Genomic DNA, 25,940 nt, shown 5'->3' on the forward strand with positions numbered 1-25,940 from the left:
ATAAAGCCTGGTGAATTAAGTAAAACAAAGTCAGGCTTTTTATTGGCTTCGGTGTAGGTTTTTAAATGTGGCACAACCCGCTAGGTTCTCGCTAATCGTAAGACGCTATAATACGTGCATGTCAAACGAAATCATTACCTGACGCCGAATGACGGCAACGCGGTTAGGTGTTCGAATTATACAGGTGGTATCATACAATCAAACTGCTGCCTGTTCATTTCAATTCTTGATGATGGGTCAAACATATGTTCGACATGATTTTTGTTCGGTAGGCATCAGAAAGTAGGAGCTGTATGTTTGTTTCTTGAGGTGGTCCATGATCAAGGTTTGCATCGTGGCATTCAAGGTTGAAGTTCTCGACAGCACCCAGATGTTTTCTGAAACATCAAAAAAACAATCAAATCCCTTTTCTGAGATAAAAAATAAACATACATCAACATCTCATGCCACAGGTTTCAGGCTTTGACAATTATTTATATCGTTTTAAATTTTTTTCTGCACGCGTAGCGCGTAGACGAGCCGCCTTTTCTGAACAGCTTCGTCAGCCTTGCTGCTTTGGTACATTTTCGCAGTAGACTTTGACCGAGGCTCTTTTTTTATTTAATTCTTTAAGAAAACAACAGCCTACAAGCGCAATTTAGTGCGGCTACGGCACGTGTAGCCATAGGCTGGTAACTTCGCATCTGAGTAATAAATTTTGTTCGTTTGGTATCTATCCTTATTATACGTCATCTGACAGAATTTAAACAAGTCATACAGGCGAATAACTTATCTAAACGACTATGTTTTTGCTACCACTGACACAGAAAAGGAAACTAGCTAAATCCAACTACGTGTACATTTTTTTAAAGTTGTGCAGTGTGTTGAGGTGCAAAAACAGCCTCAAAAAGCGAAGGACAAGTAGAAGTAGAACTTCACCCCTTGTTGTACAATGTGATTCATATATTGTGTATTCAATTTTTCGGGTTCAATAGGGGAGCTGTCATATTACGCTTATGGTGTTTCTTATCGTACATGCATCTACATTATGAAAGGATGCGTTTGAATGTTCGCATCTTGTGTGGGATCACTGGGGCGAGGAATGAATAATGCGATAGTTTTTTCCGTGCATTAATATGTACTTTCTAAAATTAACTCAAAATAGCGCTGGTAACTATGCGCTAAACATGTTTTTCACGCGGCAAATCGAAATTCCGTTCTATTTAAAAATCTCATGAGCCAAATTCCACACACACACGCACACACAGACACACACACACAAAATGGTGCTTTAAGAAGCACAAAGAAAACAGGAGCAGTCACAGTGAGAATATAACAGTGCGTGTTCAAGCCAGCTAGTGATAATTAATCATAATGTAATAAATATAATGAGATGTCATTGAGCAAGAATCATTTACCTCTTCGCACGATGCCACTGATCAGATTGTTTTCGCAAGCCCAGAGCACGGCGTATGTGCTGTAGTCTGAATCAAGCACCAACATAGGAGATGAGTACTGGAAGGAGGCTGCGAAGAAAACCAGAATGTTATTTTGCTAACAGAGGAATTCCTATGTGTATTCTTCTTATACATTATTCACCGATGTTTGATTGCCCACAAGCTCGCTACCGGCTCCTATCGACGGGCCCCGGCGCGCTTCCGTTTTTTCTCTTTTGCATTTGTCTCTCATCCTTGTCTTATTTGCAGTACTTTTTACAATGTGCAAAGGGTTTTACATAGGTATTACAAGTACTCATCCGAAGGAAAATCTTGTCTGATCGTTGTGCGTTGCTGTAGAACAAAAAAAAAAAAAAAAGATACACCACCGTAATTCCACTGCGGCACTAATTACTGCGATGCCCTCGTGTTATCAACTTCCACCGATTGCGGTGAATAAAGTAGTCCATGTCTTCCAGCTTTTTGTTGTAATTCGAAAAACGTCTAAAGGAAACCTGCATTTTTAGGCAATAGTATTGATTAAATAGTTAGTGGATAAAAACATGCACTTTAGTGAGTGTGATTTCTCTCTCGCCTAGCGGCATCTTTGAGCATAAAAACTAAAAATACGAATCGGCATATTGCTTAAAAAAACGTGAGATAGATTGGGCAGGGCATAATTAAAATACGGAAAAAAGTGCAGTCAGCATATTACAAAACGGCATTAATATCCATAAGTCCCCTTACCAGTCCCAAACCGTTCGTAATTATACAAAGTTGATTTTAGGTGATGTGTTGAGGTACAGAGAAAGGGGGTGTGTTGGGAGAGATGCGAGCCTCCTTTAAGGAGCAAATCGCCACCTGGCTTTAGGAGAGGAGGAAATCGATGCAGTTTATATGGACTGAGTGTACATTTTGAAAAAAAAATCTGGTAAAAAAAAGGGGAAAAAAAAAGATTTGGTCGTTTTGATATACACGGAGAGAACAGAATGTGTCGCACGTGCATCATGCGCTTGTTATAATTTGCTATGTTTGGCCTCGGATGAATTCAGATACGCTCTACACACGAGAGACTCTCGTGGCCTCCCGCTTTATAAAAATGATTAAGACAAGTTTCAATTTAGCTTGGCGTGGCGTGTATAATGAGAATGCTTCTATAAAAAAGCTTCCATGGGTTATGTTTTATTGTAGGTGCTGTAGGGCCTCAAATTTTTAGTGCTCTTGAATTTCGAGGAGTTGCATGTGGTACTCCTATCTCAAAAATGTGACGTCATACACCTGCTGCGCTATCCTTTGTTACGTTAAGACCCGCGCCTTCATGTGAATCCGTGCGGGGAGCTACGCCTCGTCATTCTGGAGCCTGCTGCGCTCGCCAACGGTCATGAGCAAAGTAAGTATGCAGGACTAAGTATAATTCGTCGCCGATGGTCACCTGTGGGCAGTCAACTGGGTAAGTAGGGCTCATCCTCGACGGTTGCTTGATAACAAAGTTTGCTGGGCTAAGTATAGCACGCCGCCGACGGTCGTCTGCGTAGTAAACGTCCTGGGCTAAGATCACTCGTCGCAGAGTCGCACGCTACCGCAGATGACTGTCAGTGGCAAGTCATGCTTAGTCAGCTTCTTGCACTCTCTTTCACCTCCTTCTTGCCGTGCCGAGCAAAGGTGCCGGCCTGTGTATTGCGCAAGGCGGGGTTCGATTCCCAATGAAACCCTTAGTGAATCTCGATGGTTGCGATTAACGATAAGACTGTGATGGAGCAGGCCTCCGAGCTGGTGTAAATTTCCCATTTTCTTTAACCACATGATGACTGGGTGGGGAACTAGAAAGAGCAAAAATGGAAGGTACAGGTACAGAAGGACAAAAGGCGTCTTTTCTGTCCCTTCCACGTTTGGTTTTTCTAGCTCTCCAACCAGTCTCGGGTGGTTCTAGAAAATGGTGGTGATTAATTCCCTTGACTTTGATTACACGGGGTGTAAACTGAAAACTCGGGCCAAATCCCTCCTGCGGATACTACGTACCGCAGAAAAAGGAATGGTTTATGTCGTAGTTGTCTGCGCCAAGGGGCCCGTAAAGGTTCCTTTTGACAATAAGCGCCGCAATACACTGACAGAAAGTAAGAGAAAGAATACGAAGCTCTTTTGTGTTGCGTCTCTTAATGTATGTCCCTGTCTTGCGGTGCTTCTTGTCAAAAAGAATTATGTACCAACTAACCCATTTTCCACTACTGAGGCCTATTAAGGAAAATAAGTAACGTTCAGTATAATTTAGTACTTAGTTGCTATTAGTGACTCAAATTCAAATTATTATCTTTGAAGGTACGGTTTCACTAAGAAATTTGATGCGAATGATCCGAAAGTAATCCATCCCCGCATAATACGATGATACAAGGCACGCGCAACAATTTACAGCGTTCCGAATTATTGCATTAGTTGGGAGATTTTCGAGGTGGTTTCAGTTTCTTGTCAGAGCGCATCTCCGTGCCAGCATGTGAGCGCCCTGGGGCCAAAACGCGAAACCTATGTTCGCCGCCACGCATCGCGCTCAAATTGCGTCTTTACATCATGGCACCGACGACAAAAAGTAAAACCTGGCAGTCCAAGGCTTTTTTTTTTCAAGTTGAAATAGGTTCACGTGTTTTGGTTCGCATGTTAAGTTGTATTCAATACTATATATATTGTGGAGATATATTTATTGCTCTTGCAGTGTCGAATTTCTTATGCCTCTGGAACTACACGGACGTAAGGAGCTTAGTTAACTGTTTTACAGATTTTATCGTTGTTTCCTGAACTCGTGTTTTTCGAAGGGGAAATAAAATTCATTATTATTATTATTATTATTATTATTACTATTATTAACTATATTTTTATTCAGCAAACTCGCGTGCCTGATCTTCTCCCGTTGCTTCTATGGAATATAGCAATTTCTATGGAAATTGCTATATTGCACTCCCTAGATGCAAGGGTCGTGCTCACACCAAGTACGTAGGCTGGCCTGCTAATGACCGCAAAGAATCGGCGAAGTGCCTGTCCCGTCGTACAGGGTCTGCAGACGAAAATCTCGATTCGGTCTGTCGTGTGAATCAGCTATTGACGACGAGATGTTTTGGGGGCGCCACCTTGCGGGTGCTCTCCTGTGACGGCGTGGGTAAGATGCGAGCAGACGTCGCGCTATGTAATAGCACGGAGTGGATATGTTAGTTCGCATCTATGTCGATTAAAAACGGTTTATTTACTAAAAAAGCGTGTATGATGTTTTTTGTGTGTGATCCTTTTAATGAATGACAGCGCTTCGAAGTGGCGTTTTCAAATTAAAAACCTATAAAATGTTCAAAAACAAGCCTGAAGTTTCACAATACAGCTTGCGCTGGGTGCGTCAGGGCTATTCACAGCCTCTCTGATTCTTTTTTTTTCGTATCTGTGGAGGTTTTTGTGGCAAAAGGTTTTGCATTCACTAGAGCAAATGACGTGCTGTCATCTTAGCTGTGCACGTGCACAGTTGTGTTTCAAAGCGCCGCACATTTCTTTTATCTACATTGAGCTTGCCTATACCGACGCTTCTATCCAGGTGTGGTTTGACAGCGTCTGCCTAGAAAAAGCTCGCCAGCAACTGAAGCCTAGCTTGTTCCGCATCGAATACGTGGCAAAGAAGTTTGTTACATCGCAAGTTCTGCTTGAAAAATAAACATAAATTTGCATAACTTCTTAAATTGTCGGCCATTGCCCGGCAAATTCAGGTGATTGATTATTTGTTATATATAATTTTACTAAGAATTGTTTACCAATAAAATATCACTCGCTGAGAAGTGCATCGCGCAGTATACGCCATTCCTTGGGTCAGCAAAATTAATCATACAAGCGGTAGTCATTAGCAGAAAGTGTATTTTTTTTTTTTTTTCAGGGGTGGGGGGTACGCACAAGTGTTGACTTACTAGATATAACAGACCTTGATAGCGAAGGGGCCACGCTTGTTTCGCGTCGACCGAGTAAATAAGCAGAAATTTAATTGATAGAACTCCGCTTCTTCCTTCCAGCTATATTTAGGAAATGTGTGTTTACTAGTTTACAAAATTTAAAAAGGAACAAACTTGAAACTCTTAAGAGACTATCCCTCACAGAACACATTGAACCCCACAGGATACACAAAGTTTCTTTCACCAAAATGTTCACTACACACGCGAGAGTTTCTCGAACTTTGCTTTCCTATTTTCAATATGACGAGACATTCCTTTCTCAGTTTTATTTCAGTTTTATTTCGTTCGAAATATAAAAATGCACCCTGTTCACCGCGATAGATGTTGAAGTAGGGAAAAGCGCTGGATGTTCTCTGTTCACTATCAAGCTTTTTGTACCGGGTTATGGAACAGCACACTACCATCGGAGCGCTTCGACACCTCAGCGCCAAAAGCGTTTTCTAGCACGACTACGTCTGCCACCTTTTTTAAGCTTTGGTAAAATGTCCTACTACAAATACTACCTCATAAAATAAACACAACGTGTGAAACAGGCTTTACCGCGTGTTACGCAAACAGCGCATGAAGCGAGCTGACGAGCCGAGGAATCCCAGATCTTCCCGGTCTGTCCTACCCGCGGCGCTACAAACGATGATGAAGATAGCTTGAGAAGCGACCCCTTTTGTACGCGCACGCCGCCAATAACGAACAATACTTTCTTCGATTCGGCATACCCTCGTTCACCTGCAAAAGCTGTAGAAAGTTCAGCGGTTGTGCCAGCCCAAATGCGCGGACATTGGTCTCCAGAGACCCATACAATTTGGCGACCTTCTCCCACTTTTCCGAGTCGCCCAGCTCTACCGGTTCCGCTCGTCCCGAGGAGCCCTCTTCTTTCTGTCACTACGTTTGCAGCGGGGGCTTTAAATCTCAACGGGCCTCCCTGCTGGACGCTCTCAAATGGATCTCGTTCCTCACTGCCCAGGTCGGTGCCTCGAGAGACGACAACGCGCAACTCTGTCGAGAGCATAAGCATGACTGGCAGCACCAGGCAATCATGCGTTTCCAAATTCAGGCAGAAAATCCTCTGTCTCGAACCTAGCCAAGGCTGAAGGAAGCCATCTTCGTACGCTGCGTCGACCAGCCGTCAGGATCCCGCTGCTTCGGCGCGAGAATGAGGAGGCACCCAACGCCCATGATGGATGCTACTCCACGCGCGTCGGGTGCTGCCGCTGTGTCTGCTGTCCTCAGAGGGGCACGCACCGCAGCCCCATTCTTGATTCGGCGGCCATTCGCGGCATTAAGAACGGACCAACCTGAATGGAGGGGGCTCCCGCAAGACAAGCGCCCGCCCTCCTTTATATCGGGGGAGCAGCGCGGCAGCAGCAATATCCCTGTGGCACCACCACCCCCTCAACCCCTGCGACAACGTGTCGTGTCTGTGACATGTTCGCCGAAGCCTCCAAGCCCACATCGAGCAAAGCTTGTGTGCGCCTGACTGAAGATGCGGCACAAGGGTTAATCCTCTTTCTACACGACTGCTGCAGACGAGGATGCGGAAAATCTTTTCGATCCACTTCTCTGGCCAGAGGATAGTCCTTTTTAAGGAATTCACTGGCCAGCTTATTGAGAGCCGCACTAGTCAGGCGGTCTGCCAAACGGCGCCATTTCCCGATGATGACGACAAAGCTACATTACCTTGATTTTGAGTACCAAAACGTCCGAGGTCTTCGCACAAAGGCCAACATGTTCGTTCTTAAAGCAAACTTAACTACCGCTACCATTTCTGGGCTCCCTGACACTTGGCCTTATCGCAACGTTTTTTTCTTGTGTCTTTTTCACCTCCACATTCTGCGGTATTCCGAAGTGATCGCCAAATTTCTACCAGGAAGAAGACGGGGTAAGGCTTTTTGGTGTAACTTGATGCGTAACTAAGATACTTCCACGTCCTGGTCTTGAGACATAATTTGAGCCATTGTGGGTAGAACTGCGAAGTGCCAATAGGGGGCGTATTCTGCTGGGCGCGTATTATTTGCCCCCTAACACCTCTCCTGATGAACTTAGCTAATGCGTTCTTGCTATTGAAAATACTACTTGCGCTCTAGACAAATGCCACTTTATGCTTCTTGGTGACTTCAATCCTAAGATATGCTGGGAAACAGCCACAGCGTGTTCCAGTAATTACAACCTTACCCAGAAATCTACTGTCTCTCTTAACGTTGAATAGTTTACGAACTTCAAAGCAATGAAATAGTATCCCAAATTTCCAGGGAAACAAGCTCGGTTTGCGCCTCTTGAATTAAGATTTTATAGATATAACTGAGTGCGCCTCAAGTTTAGTCTCGCCTGACGGACGCACCCCCCCCCCCCCCCGCCCTCCTTTATATCGTGGTACCTCTCCGAGAAGGCCTGTTTACCATCCGATCGAAGGAGTATTTCTTGTGAAGGATCTTGGAGTGTTCATTGATTATGCTTCAACATTAAAAAATCATGTTTATTTTGAACTGGGTAGTGTAATGCGAGTGTGGGGAATCATAACGCATTTGACGAAGCATTTTATAAAGCCCCATTGCTTGATACAACTTTTTAATTCTTCAGTTATTTCAAGACTTGAATTTGCGTCTGGGGTTTGAAATTAATTATCGCTGACTTAGGCTTTAGCTTTTGCCCATCTGCAGAAAAGACATTCTCGAATTATTTACGACAGATAGTTTTGACGGCGCGACCATTATAATTACAAACAATTTACTAACACAATTTTTGTTGAGATTTCTATCGAACAGAATGACTGCGCGGGATTTAGTATTTATGAACAGGATTGTGACTGGTTTAGTTTATTTCTCTCAGCTTCTTAGCTGAGTTAATTTGAACGTTCTATTCGCCCTAAAAGGCCTTTCATTTGTTTCGATGTTCGTTCATCCTTTGTACCTTCACCACACTCTTGTATAGAGACGCCACACATCAGCATTGTGCCATTTCGCACCGACATTTGCACTCCTATTTTCAGGTATCGCCATCAGCTAAATGACTTTGTGCTAACATCATATCTTTTTTTTGTTGCAGTTCTGTTTATTACTGGGTTTCTGTGAAAATATTCAAGGTTGCGTTGCTTTTTCTGCTTTGTGCTTGCGTTGATGCCCCCAATAGACGGCCTTCTGGTCGCGTTTGGGGGCACCAAAAAAATTATTATCATCATGATTATTTTGATGTGAATAGTCACCATTTTCCGCTAAAGATTATGTTGGTCTGTGCAACAATTTTGCTGATTGCGATTCGTCATCGATCATTTGGTGCACTGATATTGATCAGCAGTTTCGTGATTTCCCTCGCATCGTTCGAGAGGGGATGTACCAGTTCAACCCATTAAATAAACCACAGGTTCTAGGTTTGTCGTTTTTTATTTACACATGAATTGCGCAACTTAATGAATAAGAGGCTGCATGCGCATAAAAAACTCAAAAATAACGATCTCTCTAGATAAATAATCACAATTTCCGCGCTTCAGGTCTCTCTGGAAGAAAATCATGAAGCGTGATCATCAGATGGTCGTTAATTCCGTTGAATTGCATTTAACTCAAAATCCTAACGAGTTTTCGAAATATGTTCGCTTTCGACCCCAGACGAAAGGTATGAAGGAGATCACATTCTTGAACTCACCAGGAAACTTGCCCATAAATATGTGCCTACCACTACCAATCCGTATTTAGGCGTGACCCGAAATCTCTCTCAATATTTCCCCACCAGCCGCCTTTCGTAATGCAACTTGCACTGCGTTTCATATGAAGAGCTATTACATGAATGTGTAATGAGGATCAAGCCGCCTTGGTCATTTGCTCACGGTGGCATTCTGTCAGACGTATTGAAGGACTATAGTGCAGTGCTCATCACTGTCCTCGTACTCATTTTTATAATGGTATAAAAACTGACGTTTTCTACGTCGGGTGGGAAACAGCACATGTCGTACCGGTACATAAATCTAGTTCCAAAACAAACGTTTCAGACTACAGACCTACAGTAGTGAACAAAAAGATATGATATTTCGGTTCTACGTGGGTAATGTTTCTTCGAACTTTGATACAGATATAACAACCGACCCCTGGTGGCTAAACAACCGACCCCTGGTGGCTAAAAAGGCTGCATTATGGTGTGCCATGATATCTAAAAAAAAATATTACTGGCTATTCACTAGACGTCCAGCAATACTTCTGTAAAAGAAACGAAATATCATATCTTTTTGTTCACTACTGTATATCGCTTCTTTTTTTGCAGATTCGCGACTGTTCAAAATAGTATTGCACAAAATAGTGCCGTTTCTGCTCATAAATTACTTTGTCCCTAGCAAACCTGTCTTTATGGCGTGCCGCTCGACCACAACTAATCTCACATTTTTCATTTCAACAGCTGCTCATGTCGTCTTTAATAGAGGCCAATATGACGTGACCTGCTTTAACTTAAGTAGAGCGTTTGACCTTTTAAATTCTGAGATATTGCCAGCGAAGCGGTCAAAACTAGATGTTCAGAATTCGTTACTTTCTTAGCACAAAGGTCACTTGCGTGATAAAAAGTGTTTTGTTAGCTCGAATTGTAATTATTCTGCTACTTACCAGGCTACACCTGAGGTACCTCGATCATCTGTTTTCGATATCCTTCTGTTTTAAGTTTTTGTCAATCATATCTCAACTGCGATTCACCACTCGTCTTTCCTAGGGTAGGCAGATTATACCAAGATGTTTATAGAGGTACGAGACGAACGCGACCATATCTTCCTACAGAATGATATAAATGCTTCCAAAAAATGGGGCACCCATAAAGGCTTAAAGCGAAATAGGTTAAAAACGAAAGTCGTGTCGTACACTCGAGAGACACATAAAGCTATATCTTTTTATCACATTGACTCAGATCTTTTGGCAGGTGTGAACGAAATCAAAGATCTTGGAGTGGTATATGGACAGTACATTACGTGTCTTCAGTCATTATAATGGAATTGTAAGTGCGGCTTTACGCAGGCTAGGTAAATAGTCCTTGCACATTTCTCCCACTCTACAGTGCCTTGTATCGACCGCACCTCGAATATAAGTTTGCTGCTTCGAATAGAATTCGTTCGACTAATTCCAATGGGATCGAACTTGTTCAGAACAAGTTGTTTTCTCTTTCTACGGACATCGCTACGGACCGGGCAACGCGTCTAGTACAGTCGATGACTTAGGCCGTGTTCCAAAATTTACTCGATCTTACTCCAGGGTAGGGGATTTGTACCTTGGCGTTCCAAAACCTACCCGCGCCCAGCGCTTTTCAATCAGTGTTGTCACGTGACACGACCCGCCAAGTAACTCGGATCCCTTTGGGTAAGATTTGGAATACAACCCTAGCCGTCCCAGTTCAATGTAGCTTGACGCTTCCTACTCTCCGGCTTAGGAGAGAATAATCTATTCAATTTCTATACAAACTTATCTACGGCGTCACTGACTGCACTGCATTCGTGTCTAAAGCACATTTGAAAATTCTTCTAAGAACGACGAGACGAAATACATCATTCTACAATGCGCGTCTAATTAATAATAATGATCCCATGTCGAGCATTGGACGAACCTATAATTTCTCATTTTCAGACACCTTTGCTTAAATTTAACAGTAATGCACCGGAGTTAAAGCACTAAACCTTCACACCTTAACTTATTTTACTGTTTCCTGCACTATTTCGTGTTGTTCATAGGCAAATTCTATACTCTGGGTTCCTTTTCCCCTCTACCTAAAAATTGGTCGTGGCCGTAGCACCGCCGGGCTTTTATGCATGACATGTGTGTGTCTTTTAATAGGCTTTTATTCGCTCATGTGAGCTGATTTTTGTAGTTTTATACAAAATATATTGATTCAGTGCACCCACATTAACTGATTGATGTCGTGATTGGTTGATTTATTGATGGATTGATTGATATATCCTTATTATATTTCACCCTAACTTACTAACAGGAACGAAAAATTACAAAGCGAACGTAAACTCGTGGCGGTATCTCTCAGATGCGAACGTTTTCGAGCTTTGCCTCAAGATCTTCCAATACCAGGGCGCTATATCAATAAGAAAGCTATCAAATTTTCTTTGTAAAGAATTTCGTGAAATTAGGAGCACACTGTTTTATAAAAGAAAGTATTTGTATGATAGAACGCGATCTGAACAGGGTCGATATAGGATTTCCTTATTTTCCTAAATACTCAAATGACATTCACATTTTCGCAAATGCATTCAAATCAGACCTCGGCGACGTTAAGGAGGCCTGCGAGATAGGAATCGTTGACATTCTAAACACACGAAAAAAATTGTAGGATGAATTCCCAGCGAACGACTTTGTTCGGTTTAACTCTGAATTTCCTGAATCAATGGCCTCAACGCTAAAATCTCGCAGCAGCTTTTGTTGCAGTGTTCTTTACAATACGCACACCGAAGAACATATGATTTTTAATAATAATATCACAAAGTTCAGCATATGACAAATGACAAATGAGCACCTCCAGGGAGTTCTACCACTCGCAGTTACCCTAAATGTAAATGTTTACATCATGGCAATCAACATGAAACATCACAATTCCTGCTGAGAGTGAAAGGGAGCTAGAGACATCTTAGGTTACGTGAGCCTAAAGAAAGAAAAAAATGTTCACGTCACTTTGATCTTGGGACAATTTCTTTTCCCGATTAACCCCCTTCCTCTTCCCCAGTTTTCAATCCAGCCCGCTCGATCTCCGATTTGCGCCTAATCGGCTCGCTGCAGACAAAGGTTACCTACCCTTGTGTTATGCATGCCTTAGTCTAACACAAAATAAATAGAAAAAAAATATATACTTTGGTGTAATAAATGTACAAAATACCGAGCTACTGTTTTCAAGGCATTGCTACGTACTCCCGAACAAAGAAAACAACATCTATTTTGAGTAATTACACTTTTTCGAGCTTAGGCATCACTTCAGCCCCATGGATCTCAGAGCTGTTACTTTAATTTATAGGGAACACGTCAAATAAATAATACTTACCTGCTTTTAACTTGATTCCGTAAGGTGCATTTCCATCCCTCATTAAGAGTTCGCCATCTATTGTGATTTCATCTCCCCTATAAACAAAACAAGAAAAAAACACGAGCCAATAGAAGTTGAAAGTAAACAAATCTAAACGCGTGGGCAAGTTTGTTAATTTTATTTCGTAAAAAATTGTTTTTCAAACACGCAAGTAAACTATAGACAAAATCAACCCTTTGGCGTCTGGTCACCGCGGCGGCGCTGCTGTCGGCGATGCGCATGCGCAGATGAATTATCTCACGCGAATTTAGTCTTTGCGCACGCGCAATGCCCACACATGGTGTAGAATTGAAAGCAATGTGTGCGCGTATAACGCGGAACTCGTTGAACCTCCCCTTCTTCAACTCTTTTTCGTGTTTGGATGCTCCTAAAATTAACGAGATCGTTGTCATTTATGGGGCATTTGTATGTCAATATTTCTCCTCGCGTATTCGAAATTATTAGCTTAATACAAGCATAAATGCCGTGAGAATTAAAAAAATTAATCCAGAAAAGTAGGTGCTCGTCTTGCAACTACTTAATAAATGTAATAAGGAGTACGGTGTGCAGTGAATTATATTCTGTAAGAATCTATGAAATAAATTTATAAAACCTTTTAGCGCGCACATTTTCTGTTTTTACGCTTATTTGGCTTATTAAAACCATTCAAAATATATATTATAATATTTACTTGAGCATCTAAGTGTACTCACCTATTACCACTTGTGAATATTGATGACATCCTAAACGAGAAAAACACACGGTTATCATGGAACAAGCTCTTGATAGAATTTTACGTATGACTTCCAGTTTTAATGAACATTTCGTATGCCTCGTATTTGTTCACAGCAACAAATCTAGTGAGGCTGTGTCTTTAATACAGAGGCTATACCTCCTGCAACGCAAGACCTCATGCTTTCTACTCAAAGCTTCAAGGGGCACTGACACATCAAAATCATCTTTTCTTTATTATCCGAAGCGATTCAAAACTATACCGGGACATTACCCTCAAAATAAACTTGGGAATTCAGTATTTTGTGAAGTAAAAAAACAATTTCCAAATTGCCAAATTTGAAGTTACCAGCGATCCGCGCCAGCGCAGTGACGTAGAATTTTGCGGTCTCCTGTGAGTCAACCTTCTTTCTCACCTCCTCTCCAAACCAGCGCAACCTGAAGCGAGGTGGTCAGGAGCGGGAGAGAAAGGCGCCGGCGGACCGGGAAAAACCGGTTTCTTTGTCCGTTTCCCCGACTCACCAATCATCCTCTGCTCGAGCGCTACCAACTTTTCCAAGGGAGGATACAAAACCAGGAGGCGACATCACACCGGCCTCTGATTTTTGGCATTTCAAAAAGAAGGGCCTTATTGCGTTCGCAATTGCGTTAGAAAAACATGTTTAACGATTACCGTTATTGAATGTTATAAAAATGTCGTCTATAAAGCTTCTAAATTTAATGATTTTTGACGTCACCAATCAAAATAAGTGAGGAGGTGAGGAGCGTGAGAGAAAAACGCCAAAAATAAAAAGGCGCGCGCGCGCGTAATGAAACTGTTTTTCGCGATGTTTTTTTTTTTTTTTTTGCGTGTTTATTACTTTAACTTGCATCGTTTTGAATAGTAAACAAATACGAACTTTGGGGTGTCAGTGCCCTTTAAAGGCCCATAAAGGCTAAACCTGTTTTTGAACCTGCTTAGACGGCCTTCTGTTTGGTCCTTTACTGCGTACGATTATTCGATCAGCTCGAAAGAGCTGGCGATGTAAACTGCCTGGAAAGATTGCTATTCTAGCCACTAGCTTCAGTTGAGTTCAATTGTGCCTCCAATACTCTTTCTTTGTATATATAACCTTAAAATAAGTTAAATAAATTACAAAATAATTTGCATTGAAACATACATTCATTCATGAAAAAACTGGCGCTTAAAATACACCCTTTCAAAGACATATGACTCCGCCACAAATAAAGCCCGCCCATCAAATTGCCCCTTGCGCTAGCTCTATTTACAAAATATACGAATTTAGATTGTATAGATTCATTGTTTTTTATCATATGTTTACTGAGTTGTCGAGGACAACGGTGCATTAAACAGAACTACAACTTGCGACTTCTCAAGCCACATCGTAATCTTCAACGGGATTCACCGAAACAGGGTACTAGATACTGTTAAAACATACGTCTATACCTAATAAACAATTATAAAAAATAAAAATAACGTAAAAATAACCATTCATATCACTATCGCGTTGACGCGTGATTTGAAAAGGCTATCTCATTTTTATGTAAACTAACCGACATTTGACTGACGCATGTTGCGCCTTCCTTTCCCATCTCAAAGGCTTCCAGCAGTTGTCTTGCAGTCTTATCCACCACATTCCCCCAGAATCGTGGATACAGTCAAAGTGTGGCTTATATTTGTAAACCACACAGTGTAAAGATGTGTGCCCTCCCACAGTTCATCCCAGCGGTAACGCGTGCTCGCGCACTCAGTCGATGACACAACGACCCATCTGAACGGGATTCGATACACCCCTTTCCCCCCGTGGTCTATCGAATACCGTGGGCGTTATGTATCAAATACTGTTGAGTTGTGGTAGAGCATACACTTGACAGACGGGCCATTGCGTCATAGACCGAACGCGCGAGCACGCGTTGTCGCTGAGACCAACAGTAGAAGGGTTACCTACATTTACACTGTGTGACTTACATGTGTAAGCCAAACTTTTACTTCATCACGATTCTGGGGAACTCGGTTGAGAAAACTGAGAACTGCTGGATTAGTTTGAGATAGAAAAGAAAAATTCAACTTGCGTCAGTCGAACTGCGGTTTGTTTACATAAGAACGAAGTAGCCGTTTCAAAGCACGCGTCAGCGCGATAGATTTGCGGATAAGTAGTTTTATGTTTTTCCTTCTTTTTATTAAATAAATAGTTTATAGTCGACCACTTATCCCGTCTACACCTTCATTGTATTTGTTATTTGTGCGTTGCTTATAGTTACATTGTCACGAGTGACGAATGATGGAGCGGTCGAGAACTAAAAAAACTAAAGTTTAATGGCCAACTTGTGCCACTAAACGCAACAGGGAAATAACAGAAAAAATAACAGGGCGTCGCGGGCGTCGGCGAGGTCGCTTGCTCGAGCGCTTGCAAAAGGCTGACACCGGTTCGACACACGGAGCTTCTTATGTACTCGCGTGGGCTTACGGAACAATCGGCGTAGAAGGTTCGGTGCGTGGAAGGTTCCTACTTCGAATAAACAACCGAATTCCCGAATACTCCAGACCCCGACTTAGAGAAATAACAGAAGGGGCGTCCGCTCCCAGGAACCAAACATCGGTCCTTTGCGTGGAAGCCAAGCAAAACAACCATTCGGCCACGGGCGCGCACTGCCGCGTGCCCGTGGTTGCTGCCCTCGCGAGCGGCATGCCAACTTTTAAAGTTCATCACTCAGATGCATTGCAAAAACTAAATGAAGCAAAACAAAAAGGAACAATCCACTGAAGAGTAACCTCGAAGACGAAACGTCTGCTATCCTATCGAGCATAGAAGGGCTTGAGACGAACGACGTGAACCACCTCGGGTAGCCGTCGGCGTCATGATGATGCATGCGTTTTTTTTTTGTTTTTTGGACAGCACTTCGTAGTTGATATTTTTCAGGCGCCGACGGAACTTGTATACTCCAAAGTAGCGCTTTAAAAGCTTCTCACTGAGGCCACGACGTCGTATCGGTGTTCACACCCCGGTTTCCGGGCTGGAAGTGAACGTCCGGACGACGAAGGATTTAGCGGGCTGGTTTTGGTTTCGGACTCGGGCGGGCTGGCGGACTTCTGTTTGTTGCGCAACTACCTGGGCGTCGTCACTTCCGTCACCAGCTGGCTCGTGAGGTAGCATGGCGTCAAGCATCGGCGTCACCTTGCGACTACGCACCAGATGGAATGGTGTAACACCGGGGGTCTCTTGAACGGCTATGTTGTAGACGAACGTGATATACGGGAGGATCTCGGCACTCCACGTCTGCATACATCAAATCATGTCGGCGATGGTCTTGTTTACGCGCTCCGTCATTCCATTAGTATGACGACGGTAGGGTGCCGTTTACCGGTGGTTGGTATGGCTGGGATGAAAGATCTTTTGCATCAGGTGTGCCATGAACAATGACCCGCTATCTGTAATTAGAACTTTGCGAATGCCGTGCCGGAGCCCGGTGGACTCGATGAACAACTTGGCAACTTCCACAGCAGGCCCTGAAGGAACAGCTTTTGTTTCGGCGTACCGCGTGAGACAATCCGTGGTGACGATTACCCAGCCGTTTCCCGACGTTGACGGTGGAATAGGGCCAAGTAAATCCATTCTGATCTGCTAAAACGGCATGAACGGGGGGCAATCGAATGCATAAGTCGACCGCTTCGTCGGTGGTTTCTTGCGTCGCTGACACTCATGGCACGATCGAGTGTAGAGGTGAACGGTCTTGGGAGCCTCGGTCAGTAGTACGTTTCACGAATCCTGGCAAGCGTGCTGCTGCAGCCAAGGTGCCCAGCCGTCGGATCATCATAGCAGGCTGGGAAGATTTCTTCCCTGAGTCTGCTAGGTATTACTGGTAGCCATGCCAGGTTGCTGATCCGGAAGTGTTTAATGCGAAAGCATTATTTGTCTCATGGAGCGAGCCGACGTCCTCAGCTTTGAAACCGCGCCAAACGGCAACTTAAATCCTTTCTCCAATCGAAGCTAGCTCCCAGCTATACAACCACGCGCAAAGCTAACCAACAACACCAAAATTACCCGATCCTGAAGCAGCGGAGTAAAGCTGATGAATTTTCGGCTTCAGTTCCATTGACTGGCTCGCGTCGACGAGGCTTCCTTTGGCCGGGCACGCACTGCCATGGGGTCGTTGAAACGGACGCTGCGCGTCTGTTTCAACGACCGGCCACCCCATGGCGTTGCCCAACATGAAACGTCCAAGGTAACAGCCCTTGCCAGCAGAGCGGCGCGGAGGAAGGATGTACATGCTTTCGCATTCAGAGCTCATAAGAAGTGCTTAGGTGTACCTCGAGCCTTTTGTTTAGAGAACACCCAGTCAGATGGCGAAGCTTGACAAGCCTTGGAGAAAAACGCAGGGTACGGCACTTCCTTGGCCTTCCGGGTGCTGAACCATGACACGGAGTTCGCAGTCGTCACGCCAAATGCCTGCCATGTCGGCTGCCTCGACTGGGCCCAGGAAACCTTCAATCTCCTCGTTGTCAGTTCTGGCAGGTGGTGACTCGACGGGAGCTCTCGAGAGACAGTCGGACGGGGGCTCTCGACAGGCAGTCATTTGAAACTCTTGCATTCGGAGACTCCAGCGAGCAAGGCGTCCAGGGGATCCTTTAGGTTCGCGAGTCAGCAGAGCTAGTGGTGATCTGTGATTACGCGGAATAGACTACCCTAAATGTACGGGCGAAACTTCGTTATCGCCCAGACAACGACAAAGGCACGCTTTTTCTGCCGTTGAGAAGTTTCCCTCCGTCTTAGAAAGCGACCGACTTGAGTAAGCGATTACTCGACTTGTGCCCTCCTGCCCTTGGACCAGTCCGGTATTACTTGCGTCGGTGTGGATTTCCGTTTCTGCGAACTGGTCGAAAGGACCGAGGACCGGTGGCGTCTGGAGTAGCTGCTTAAGCTCGTCGAATGCCCGCTGTTGTTCTTCCGATTGGAACTTCACAGCTTCCTTTTTGAGATGCGTGAGCGACGCAGAAAGCTTGGCGAAACCTTAAGCGAAGCGTCTATATTAGGCACATCAACCCATGGCTCTCCTAACGGCCTTATTGTCCGGTGGCGACGAAAATGTGGTTAAGGCCCGCATTTTCTTGGGGTCAGAACGAACACCTTCGTTGTTCATGGCGTGGCCTAAGAACTTCAGTTCGTCATAGGCAAAACGGAATTTTGTCGACTTTAGTGTGAATTTAGTGTGAATCCAGTAGTCTTGATCGCTTGTAGTGCTGCTCGGAGGCGTCTCAGGTGCTCGTCGAAATCTCGTGAAAACACAACAATGTCGTCTATGTAGACAAGGCAGCTACGCCATTTCAGACATGCTAGCATGGTGTCCATGACACGCTGAAAGGCTGCGGGCGCCGTGCAAAGTCTAAATGGCATCACTTTAAGCGCTTACAACCCGTCGGGCGTGACGAAGGCCCTCTTCTCATGAAAATTAAAAAGCACAAAAGACAAGGACAAGAGGGAGACAACACAGGACAAGCGCTTACTCGCAACTGACGTTTTAATTCGGAAGATGAGGAAGATGAAGAACCCTAACGTTAAATGTTAGAAATATTTATGAGAAAGGGGTGAAAGGATCTGAAAAGACTGAAAATTGAAAAAGAAAAAAGAAAAAAAAGAAATGTGTAAAACCAATATTAAATGGTGGGCATGATTAAAGTAACTGTGAAAGAAATGACAGTGAGTATATTAAGAAAAAGAAAGAGGAAGGTAAAGCAAATTAAGAATATCTAAGGAAAATATTTCATGTACTCTAATTCTTTTGATGATAAAGTCACCGAAGGAGCACTGATGCAGGCCTTTCCTCTGGTCGCAATCACTTCAGCCTCAAGAATTTCTCGAGTTCGCTTATCTGGACACCTCTTCAGGATCCTTGTGCTGGACAGTAGCGGGGCGCATCTACAGTCCCTCACACGTAGAGCGAGATGCCCCGACGGAGAGGATTTTAAAGATAGCGCATGTTCTCTAAGCCTTACGTTGATGCATCTTCCCGACTGTCCTACATATATCTTCCCACAGGTGAACGGGATCAAATACACTACCGCGCTGCAACAGTTGACGTATTTGTTGCCTTGCATGACACTGCATATGTCAGGCTTTGTGCGCGGGGTGTTGACTTTGGCGCAGAGCTTTTTAAGCTTGTTGGGGGCTGAAAACACAACCGGCACTTCGTATTTAAAGGCTATTCTCTTGAAGTTGTGAGAGATGCGGTGTGTAGGACAGTCGGGAAGATGCATCAACGTAAGGCTTAGAGAACATGCGCTATCTTTAAAATCCTCTCCGTCGGGGCATCTCGCTCTACGTGTGAGGGACTGTAGATGCGCCCCGCTACTGTCCAGCACAAGGATCCTGAAGAGGTAACCAGATAAGCGAACTCGAGAAATTCTTGAGGCTGAAGTGATTGCGACCAAAGGAAACGCCTGCATCAGTGCTCCTTCGGCGACTTTGTCATCAAAAGAATTAGAGTACATGAAATATTTTCCTTAGATATTCTTAATTTGCTTTACTTTCCTCTTTCTTTTTCTTAATATACTCACTCATTTCTTTCACTGTTACTTTAATCATGCCCACCATTTCCTATTGGTTTTACACATTTTTTTTTTCTTTTTCAATTCTCAATCTTTTCAGATCCTTTCACTCCTTTCTCATAAATATTTCTAACATTTAACGTTAGGGTTCTTCATCTTCCTATCTTCCGAATTAAAACGTCAGTTGCGAGTAAGCGCTTGTCCTGTGTTGTCTCCCTCTTGTCCTTGTCTTTTGCGCTTTTTAATTTTCGTAATGTTTAACCAACTAGGCCAACAAATCATTTTTCCTCTTCTCATGGCCTCGTTAATCCTTTCGATCTGACAAAAGTCACTCTTCAGGTCCATCGACGAAAAATATCAGATGTGGCGCAACCGGTCCAGGGTGTCGTCGACTCGGGGCATCGGGTAGACGTCTTCCTCCATCACGGCGTTCATCTTTCCTTACCAGGACGGCTGGTAACGCGCACGAACTACTTGAAGGCTGAATAATGCCGTCATTGAGCATTTCTTGTGCTTGTTCTTGGATTACCTTCTTTCTTCTATGGAGACTCGGTACGGCGAATAGCGCACAGGGAGCGCGTCGTCGTCGGTAACAGCGAGGTGCTTCGCAACCGTTGTTTGTAGCGCCCTTGAAGAGGTGGCAGAGGACTCAGTGAACTCGCCGCGGAGTTCAAGGATGCGCCGTCGCTCTGTTGCAGGATGTTTCAGAACGATGCCCAATTCTGACAGCGGCGTTCTCTGCGCCGGCGATGAATTCGATTCCTCCGAAAGTGAAGTGATGGCGACTGAGTCCTGAATTCCCTCTACGTGGCCCATGGCGGTACCTTTCGTAAGGAGCTGTGGTTCTTATCAGGTGTTTGTAATGAGGACTGTGGCGCGCCCGTCTCCAACTCTGTTAAACCCCCTGCGACTCCGAGCCCCCTTCCTAGATTCTACTGGACGCTACCCTCAAGCAGAACGTCGACGCAGGAAGCTTTATTGGTCCCGACAAGGACAAAAACACTTGACCGCAGAGTCAGGTTTACAAGGTCGGCAACGTCACGGACCATGGATGACGTCGTTTTCGTTTCCTCCGGTGGTGGGACAGGTATTTGTATATTCAGCCTGTTCGCTCCCAGATCAATGACAACGGCACTCACAAGAAGACCAATCCAAAGATAACGACCCCCGCACAGTCCTCAAGAGCGGCGATCTTAACTGACAGGTTCGCCCTGAATATCGACGCGAGCGGTGCATGCATCGACAAGTGTGACGGGTTTACTCCAGCTGTTCGTATATGTGGGCCATCTCATAGAGTCGTAACCTCTCGAAAGCACCGAAAGATTTTTGTTGAGAACCGAGTAGTCTGCTCCGGTGTCGATGAGTGCCGTCGCGTCGTGGCCATCGATAACTATGTTGAGGTTGTTCGGCACCGTCGCAGAGGCGTTCCTCCGTGGCCTATCGTCGTTAGAGTGGGAGACCTACAATGTTTGGGGAGGATCTTTACTTCGTCGATGAACGGCAACTCCACCTCCCGGAGTTGTCGCGCTTAGTTTTCCCGGCTTGGTATGGGCGACAGGCTTTATCGGCGGGAACGGTGAAGTGTTTACTTTCGACGTCGCGGGGACGGCGAAAGAAATCCTTGGGGAGCAGCCGACATCGGGGACGGCGATCGGAGCCGGTACTTGTCGACGTCTCTCGGCCGCTCACCAAGGCGGGGCCGAGGATCATTCGGCACAAACCATCGGAGGGCCACCTGGCGGAAGCTGCACCGTCGGTTTAAGTGGCCGGCCTGTCCGCAATGGTAGCAAAAAGGGCGACGGTCGGCGATTCCCCGCACGTCGGTCTTCCAGGGTGCACGAGACTTCTGGTGGGCGGATGGCACTTGCTCGTCATGGCGTCGGGGCTAATGCTCCGCTCCCATGCATCGAACCTCGGTCCTTGGCATGGGAGCCAAGCACGATAACCATTCGGCCACGGGCATGCTGCGTACTTGTATAGCTGCGCGCACGGCATTATCATCAACAGTCTCACCTGCATCCCCACTTTAAAACATTAAACAGAAGTATATATCCATCAATCGTAGAGAAATGCAAATAACTGATTTTTCTTTTGCAACACTTTGTTTTGTGAAATGAAAAATTTTGCTTATAACTGACTTTGCCATGCCCGGTTCTCTCATCATAAATTGACGTATCTTTCTTGATGACCGCACTCCTTTACTTGTTATCTTCGGTCGCACATTTTTTAAATATGCATTTTCACGACTACTGCCAACGCAATTTCGTCTCAGCAAACCGTGCTTTAATGGTTACTCTATAATAAAAGTGACCGTTTGGCATCCTCTGTAACGTGGCGATGCCACCTACTGATATGACAACCATTTAAAGAATGCAAATGTAACCTGCATGTTGTGATCTATGGTTGTTTAAATCATTGTAAACATATTATCAACCAAATTTTTGTAGCAGGTATTTTCCACGCGAGCTATTCATAATCGTCGGAATCGAATACTCAATGACAAAAAAACGTCCTTTATCTTCTAGTCATATGTTGCACCGCTGAAATAAAAATTCTGTCACCTAAAAATGTGTACAATATGCTCACGTGGTTCGTTCACCCAGAAGCCTGACGGCGACGCTCTGTTCTTCACCTTTGTCCAAGTAGTGGAACCTGACGCATTTCACCATGTACTCGACGATGAAAGGCGTTCGAAAGATTTCAAACCAGGTTCCCATGAACTGCACCGGAAAGACATGTTTTGCCAGCGTTATCCTCAAAGATATGACAAGTCCCCATATTCAACACGGAATCCTTATCCGGCACCTTCCACAATATATACCACTGTAATATGTGTCACTCAATGTGCTTGCAACCAGACATGTACCTAACGTGTTACTAGTAACGAGTTACTTCTACCTTGTTATTTTTTTCGTTGACTGGTGCATTTTTCGAAAAGGAACATGTAACGTACTTAGTTACTCTTAAGGCCAAGTAGCGAGTAATTCTAACTTGAGTATGCGTCGATTATAAAAAAAAGGCAGATGGACAACCCGAAAAGAAGCTAAACAGTATGACAGTATTGCAACGTTTATCGCTGAACAGGTAAGTTGAAGTCTACAGGTTGGAATGTCCTTCACCCAGCGAACAAAATAAGGTTTGTTGGTTGAACCTTTCAATATTGTGTGCAGACCGAATGTAAACCCAGTGGCTGGCAACACAGGAAGGCACAGAACCCCTTGTCAGCTTCGAACTTTAGAAGCGTGCAGAACAAAAGAGAGAGGGGGATCCCAGATTCACCAGCTCTTCCTAAAGCACAACACTGCCGTACCTTCGAGCGCGTCACGAGAACGACTCTTCAGCGTAGCCGTAGATGCATTTTTAAGGAAGCGGGAAAACATAACTGATAAAAACTTCGAGTTATAGCTACTGCTTAAGTGCAAGAAGTGCTGAAAACAAAACAATACACAATAAAACAAAATAAGTTGCATTTTTGGTCGTCAAAGTAACGAGAAATATAAGCTACTTTTTAGGTAAAGTAGTGCGTTCCTTTTGAGAATCGGTAACGAGTAACATATTAAGGTACGTTTTGAGCGAGATATGAGTAAAGTTATCTGGTTACTTTTTGGGTGACGTGTAAATGTCTGCTTCCAACCACTTGTGGTCGATACTACAAACGCGTCTTGGAACAATCGCAAATTGAACGAGCAGAGCAAAATTTCATGGCACAAAACAGTCAGCAAACTTAGAGTGATGTTCTTATGAGCTGCTCTTTAAAGTAGAGGATATATGAAGTCATGTGTTACTTGACCGTGCTGAAATATGAAAAACTACTTTTTACACCATCCCAAGAATTTCATAAAGAATGTAGATATAGCATCAAGGTCCCCCTCCCTCCTCCCCCCTTTCAAATATTTGGATTTAGGCTTAACAGCTGAAGTAACGTGTTCACTAACAGTACTTAGGCGCTTTTAAGATTTAGTATTTAATGTGCCTTATTGTGCGGAGAAGTATTTCTGAAACTTTTCTGAAATGTTCAAATGCTTCAAACATATATTTATTTATTTACAATCAGGTGTCATCCACGTGTATAATCATGATCCCTTACAATCATTTCGCAGCATATGCTATGCCTTGCGAAAAAAATAGTACAATCCCACCTCGTCATTAAAATGCAAGAAACACGAATAAATAAATAAATATCAACCAATAACATAGATACTGCTTCACTGCGAAAAACTAGGTAGTGGCTAGGATATAGGCGTTAATATTATGAATCATGCGAATTGTTTTTCAACCGCCAATCCCCACAATTTCTTTATGAAATCGCATGCCCATTCATGTCCTATATTTCTCAGCTCCGCGGTACCCGATAAGCGACTGGAATACAGGTAAAACGCTTGAGGGTTGGTTCAAAAAGGATGAAAGCAACTTTAAAGCGCAGCTCGAATGCCCGTCTCCCACTAGAGCGACAGACAGAGAAAAATGACAAGGACAAGCCTCAAACCCATGCACCATGCTCGCGATGGTACCTTTGACAGGCGTTTAGTCGTTCGGTGCTCGTGAAGTAAGCACAAGCGATTGCAAGCCTGCCAAAAATACCCTCGCGTGCATGATGCTCGTGTTTGAGCATAGCCTCCTTCATTCTACGAAGCCTCTCAATCGCGAAAGACTCTGGTCTCAGGCTTTTCGTTGTCTTTTGTTTCTGTATGTCGCTCTAGTGGTACAAGGGCATTAGGTTTCCGTTCCCGCCGTAAGCGGCGTCGACGTCACCCTCCCCGTCGGCGACGCCGTCGGTGATGCCCTCGGCGTAACCGTGAGGTCACGCGACCTTGGTGACATCACGTGACCACCATGAGGTCATATGACTCTCCGTGAGGTCACGTGACCACGGTGACATCACGTGAGCCCAATGACGTCACGTGACCCCTGTGAGGCCACGTGACCCCCGTGAAGTCACGTGAGCCCCGTGAGGTCTCATTATCCGGGTGACGTCACGTGATTCTCGTGAGGTCACGTGACTCCCGTGAGGTCACGAGCGTCACGCGACATCACGAGGGTGACTAGACTTCACGGTTACGCCGAAGGCGACGGCGACGCCGACGCCGCTCGGAGGGAGGAGTAGCAGGCAGGATGAGGAGGTGAGGAGGAGGAAAGAGGGGTACACCCTCGGCTCAGTACCCTTCCCTCCTCCTCCTCCTCAAAGCTGCGCTCTAATTCGGGGTTACAGGGGATCGGAAACGGTTTTCATTTTTTTATTATATTTTGCTTACAGAAAATAATAAAACACTTCTGTGACCCCTATTATTCGTGTTTTGAACATTTTGTTTGCTTCACTGTTTTGGGATATATATATCTATATGTATTGCATATTTTCGATATCAAACGGAGATGACATTCAAGATAACCTTGTTGAAAAGAAACCAGGTACTATAAGAAAAGAGCTTACTGCAAAGCGCCCAGTCTTGAATTAAAAGGGGGCAAACCCCTATAGCATGGGACCTCCGGCGGCGCAGCAATGAAAACAGAGAGGAATATTTCCCACAACTTGATACATGTGATTAATAATAATCTAGGGTCATGTTCCTCAGCTGGGGTGAAGCCGCTAGGCCTTCTTCTTACAAGTACCAATCACGACACTACATGTAGTACGATCCGTACAACATATTGTGTCGTGCTATTGCGTCGCAAAAGGTATTGTTACGGAGCACAGTCCCTTTGACAATGGCTACGTTTACATGAATGCGATCGTAGCGCATCGAATCGAGCAGGGACCAATCACACGCAGCCTTTCTTCTTACTTCTTCCTCTTCTTCCCAACCGCTACCAATCAAAATCGTGAAATCTCGACTCGATACGCTACGGTCGCATCCATGTAAATGCAGTCAATGCTTCGTAATGTTTGTAACTCGGCACCCTGGCATATGTAATCCGTGCAGCGAACCAACCAAATGCAATATAGAGACGGAGGATAGTTACGTTGCTCGCCTAGGGTCAGACATGAGGTAGTACCCAAGAGTCAGAAGGAGACTATTTTTAAATCTGCTTAAATCCGCTTAAATCCGCGATAATCTGCTGAAGGCTGTCTTGAATAGAATCCAAAGTCATCTGATTTGGAGCCCCTCCTCGAGAACTCACCCTGTTCACTTCGAACTCGTCCTTCTCTTTGAGCGTAGGGCACAGCCCGGGCATCACCATGGCGGAAACGAGGCCCACAACCAGACTCACTCCGATTCCCGTTGATACAGCAGCCTGAATCGCAGCAGCTGCACGGGCCAT

The 25,940-nt window shown here is 44.5% G+C and overlaps 1 protein-coding gene across 1 annotated transcript; it reads right to left on the minus strand.

Annotated features, from left to right (window-relative positions):
• LOC120843746 (lopap-like) lies at positions 1–25,940 on the minus strand. Its single transcript, XM_040215197.2, has 6 exons — positions 25,800–25,940; positions 22,269–22,402; positions 13,120–13,149; positions 12,386–12,462; positions 1,398–1,505; positions 1–377 (listed from the first exon to the last, which is right to left on the minus strand). The coding sequence occupies exons 1-6, from the start codon at positions 25,938–25,940 to the stop codon at positions 238–240; spliced, it is 630 nt and encodes a 209-aa protein (XP_040071131.2). The 3' UTR covers positions 1–237.

Source organism: Ixodes scapularis, unplaced genomic scaffold (assembly GCF_016920785.2).
Source record: "Ixodes scapularis isolate PalLabHiFi unplaced genomic scaffold, ASM1692078v2 PGA_scaffold5__190_contigs__length_132052651, whole genome shotgun sequence".
Classification (NCBI taxonomy): domain Eukaryota; kingdom Metazoa; phylum Arthropoda; class Arachnida; order Ixodida; family Ixodidae; genus Ixodes; species Ixodes scapularis.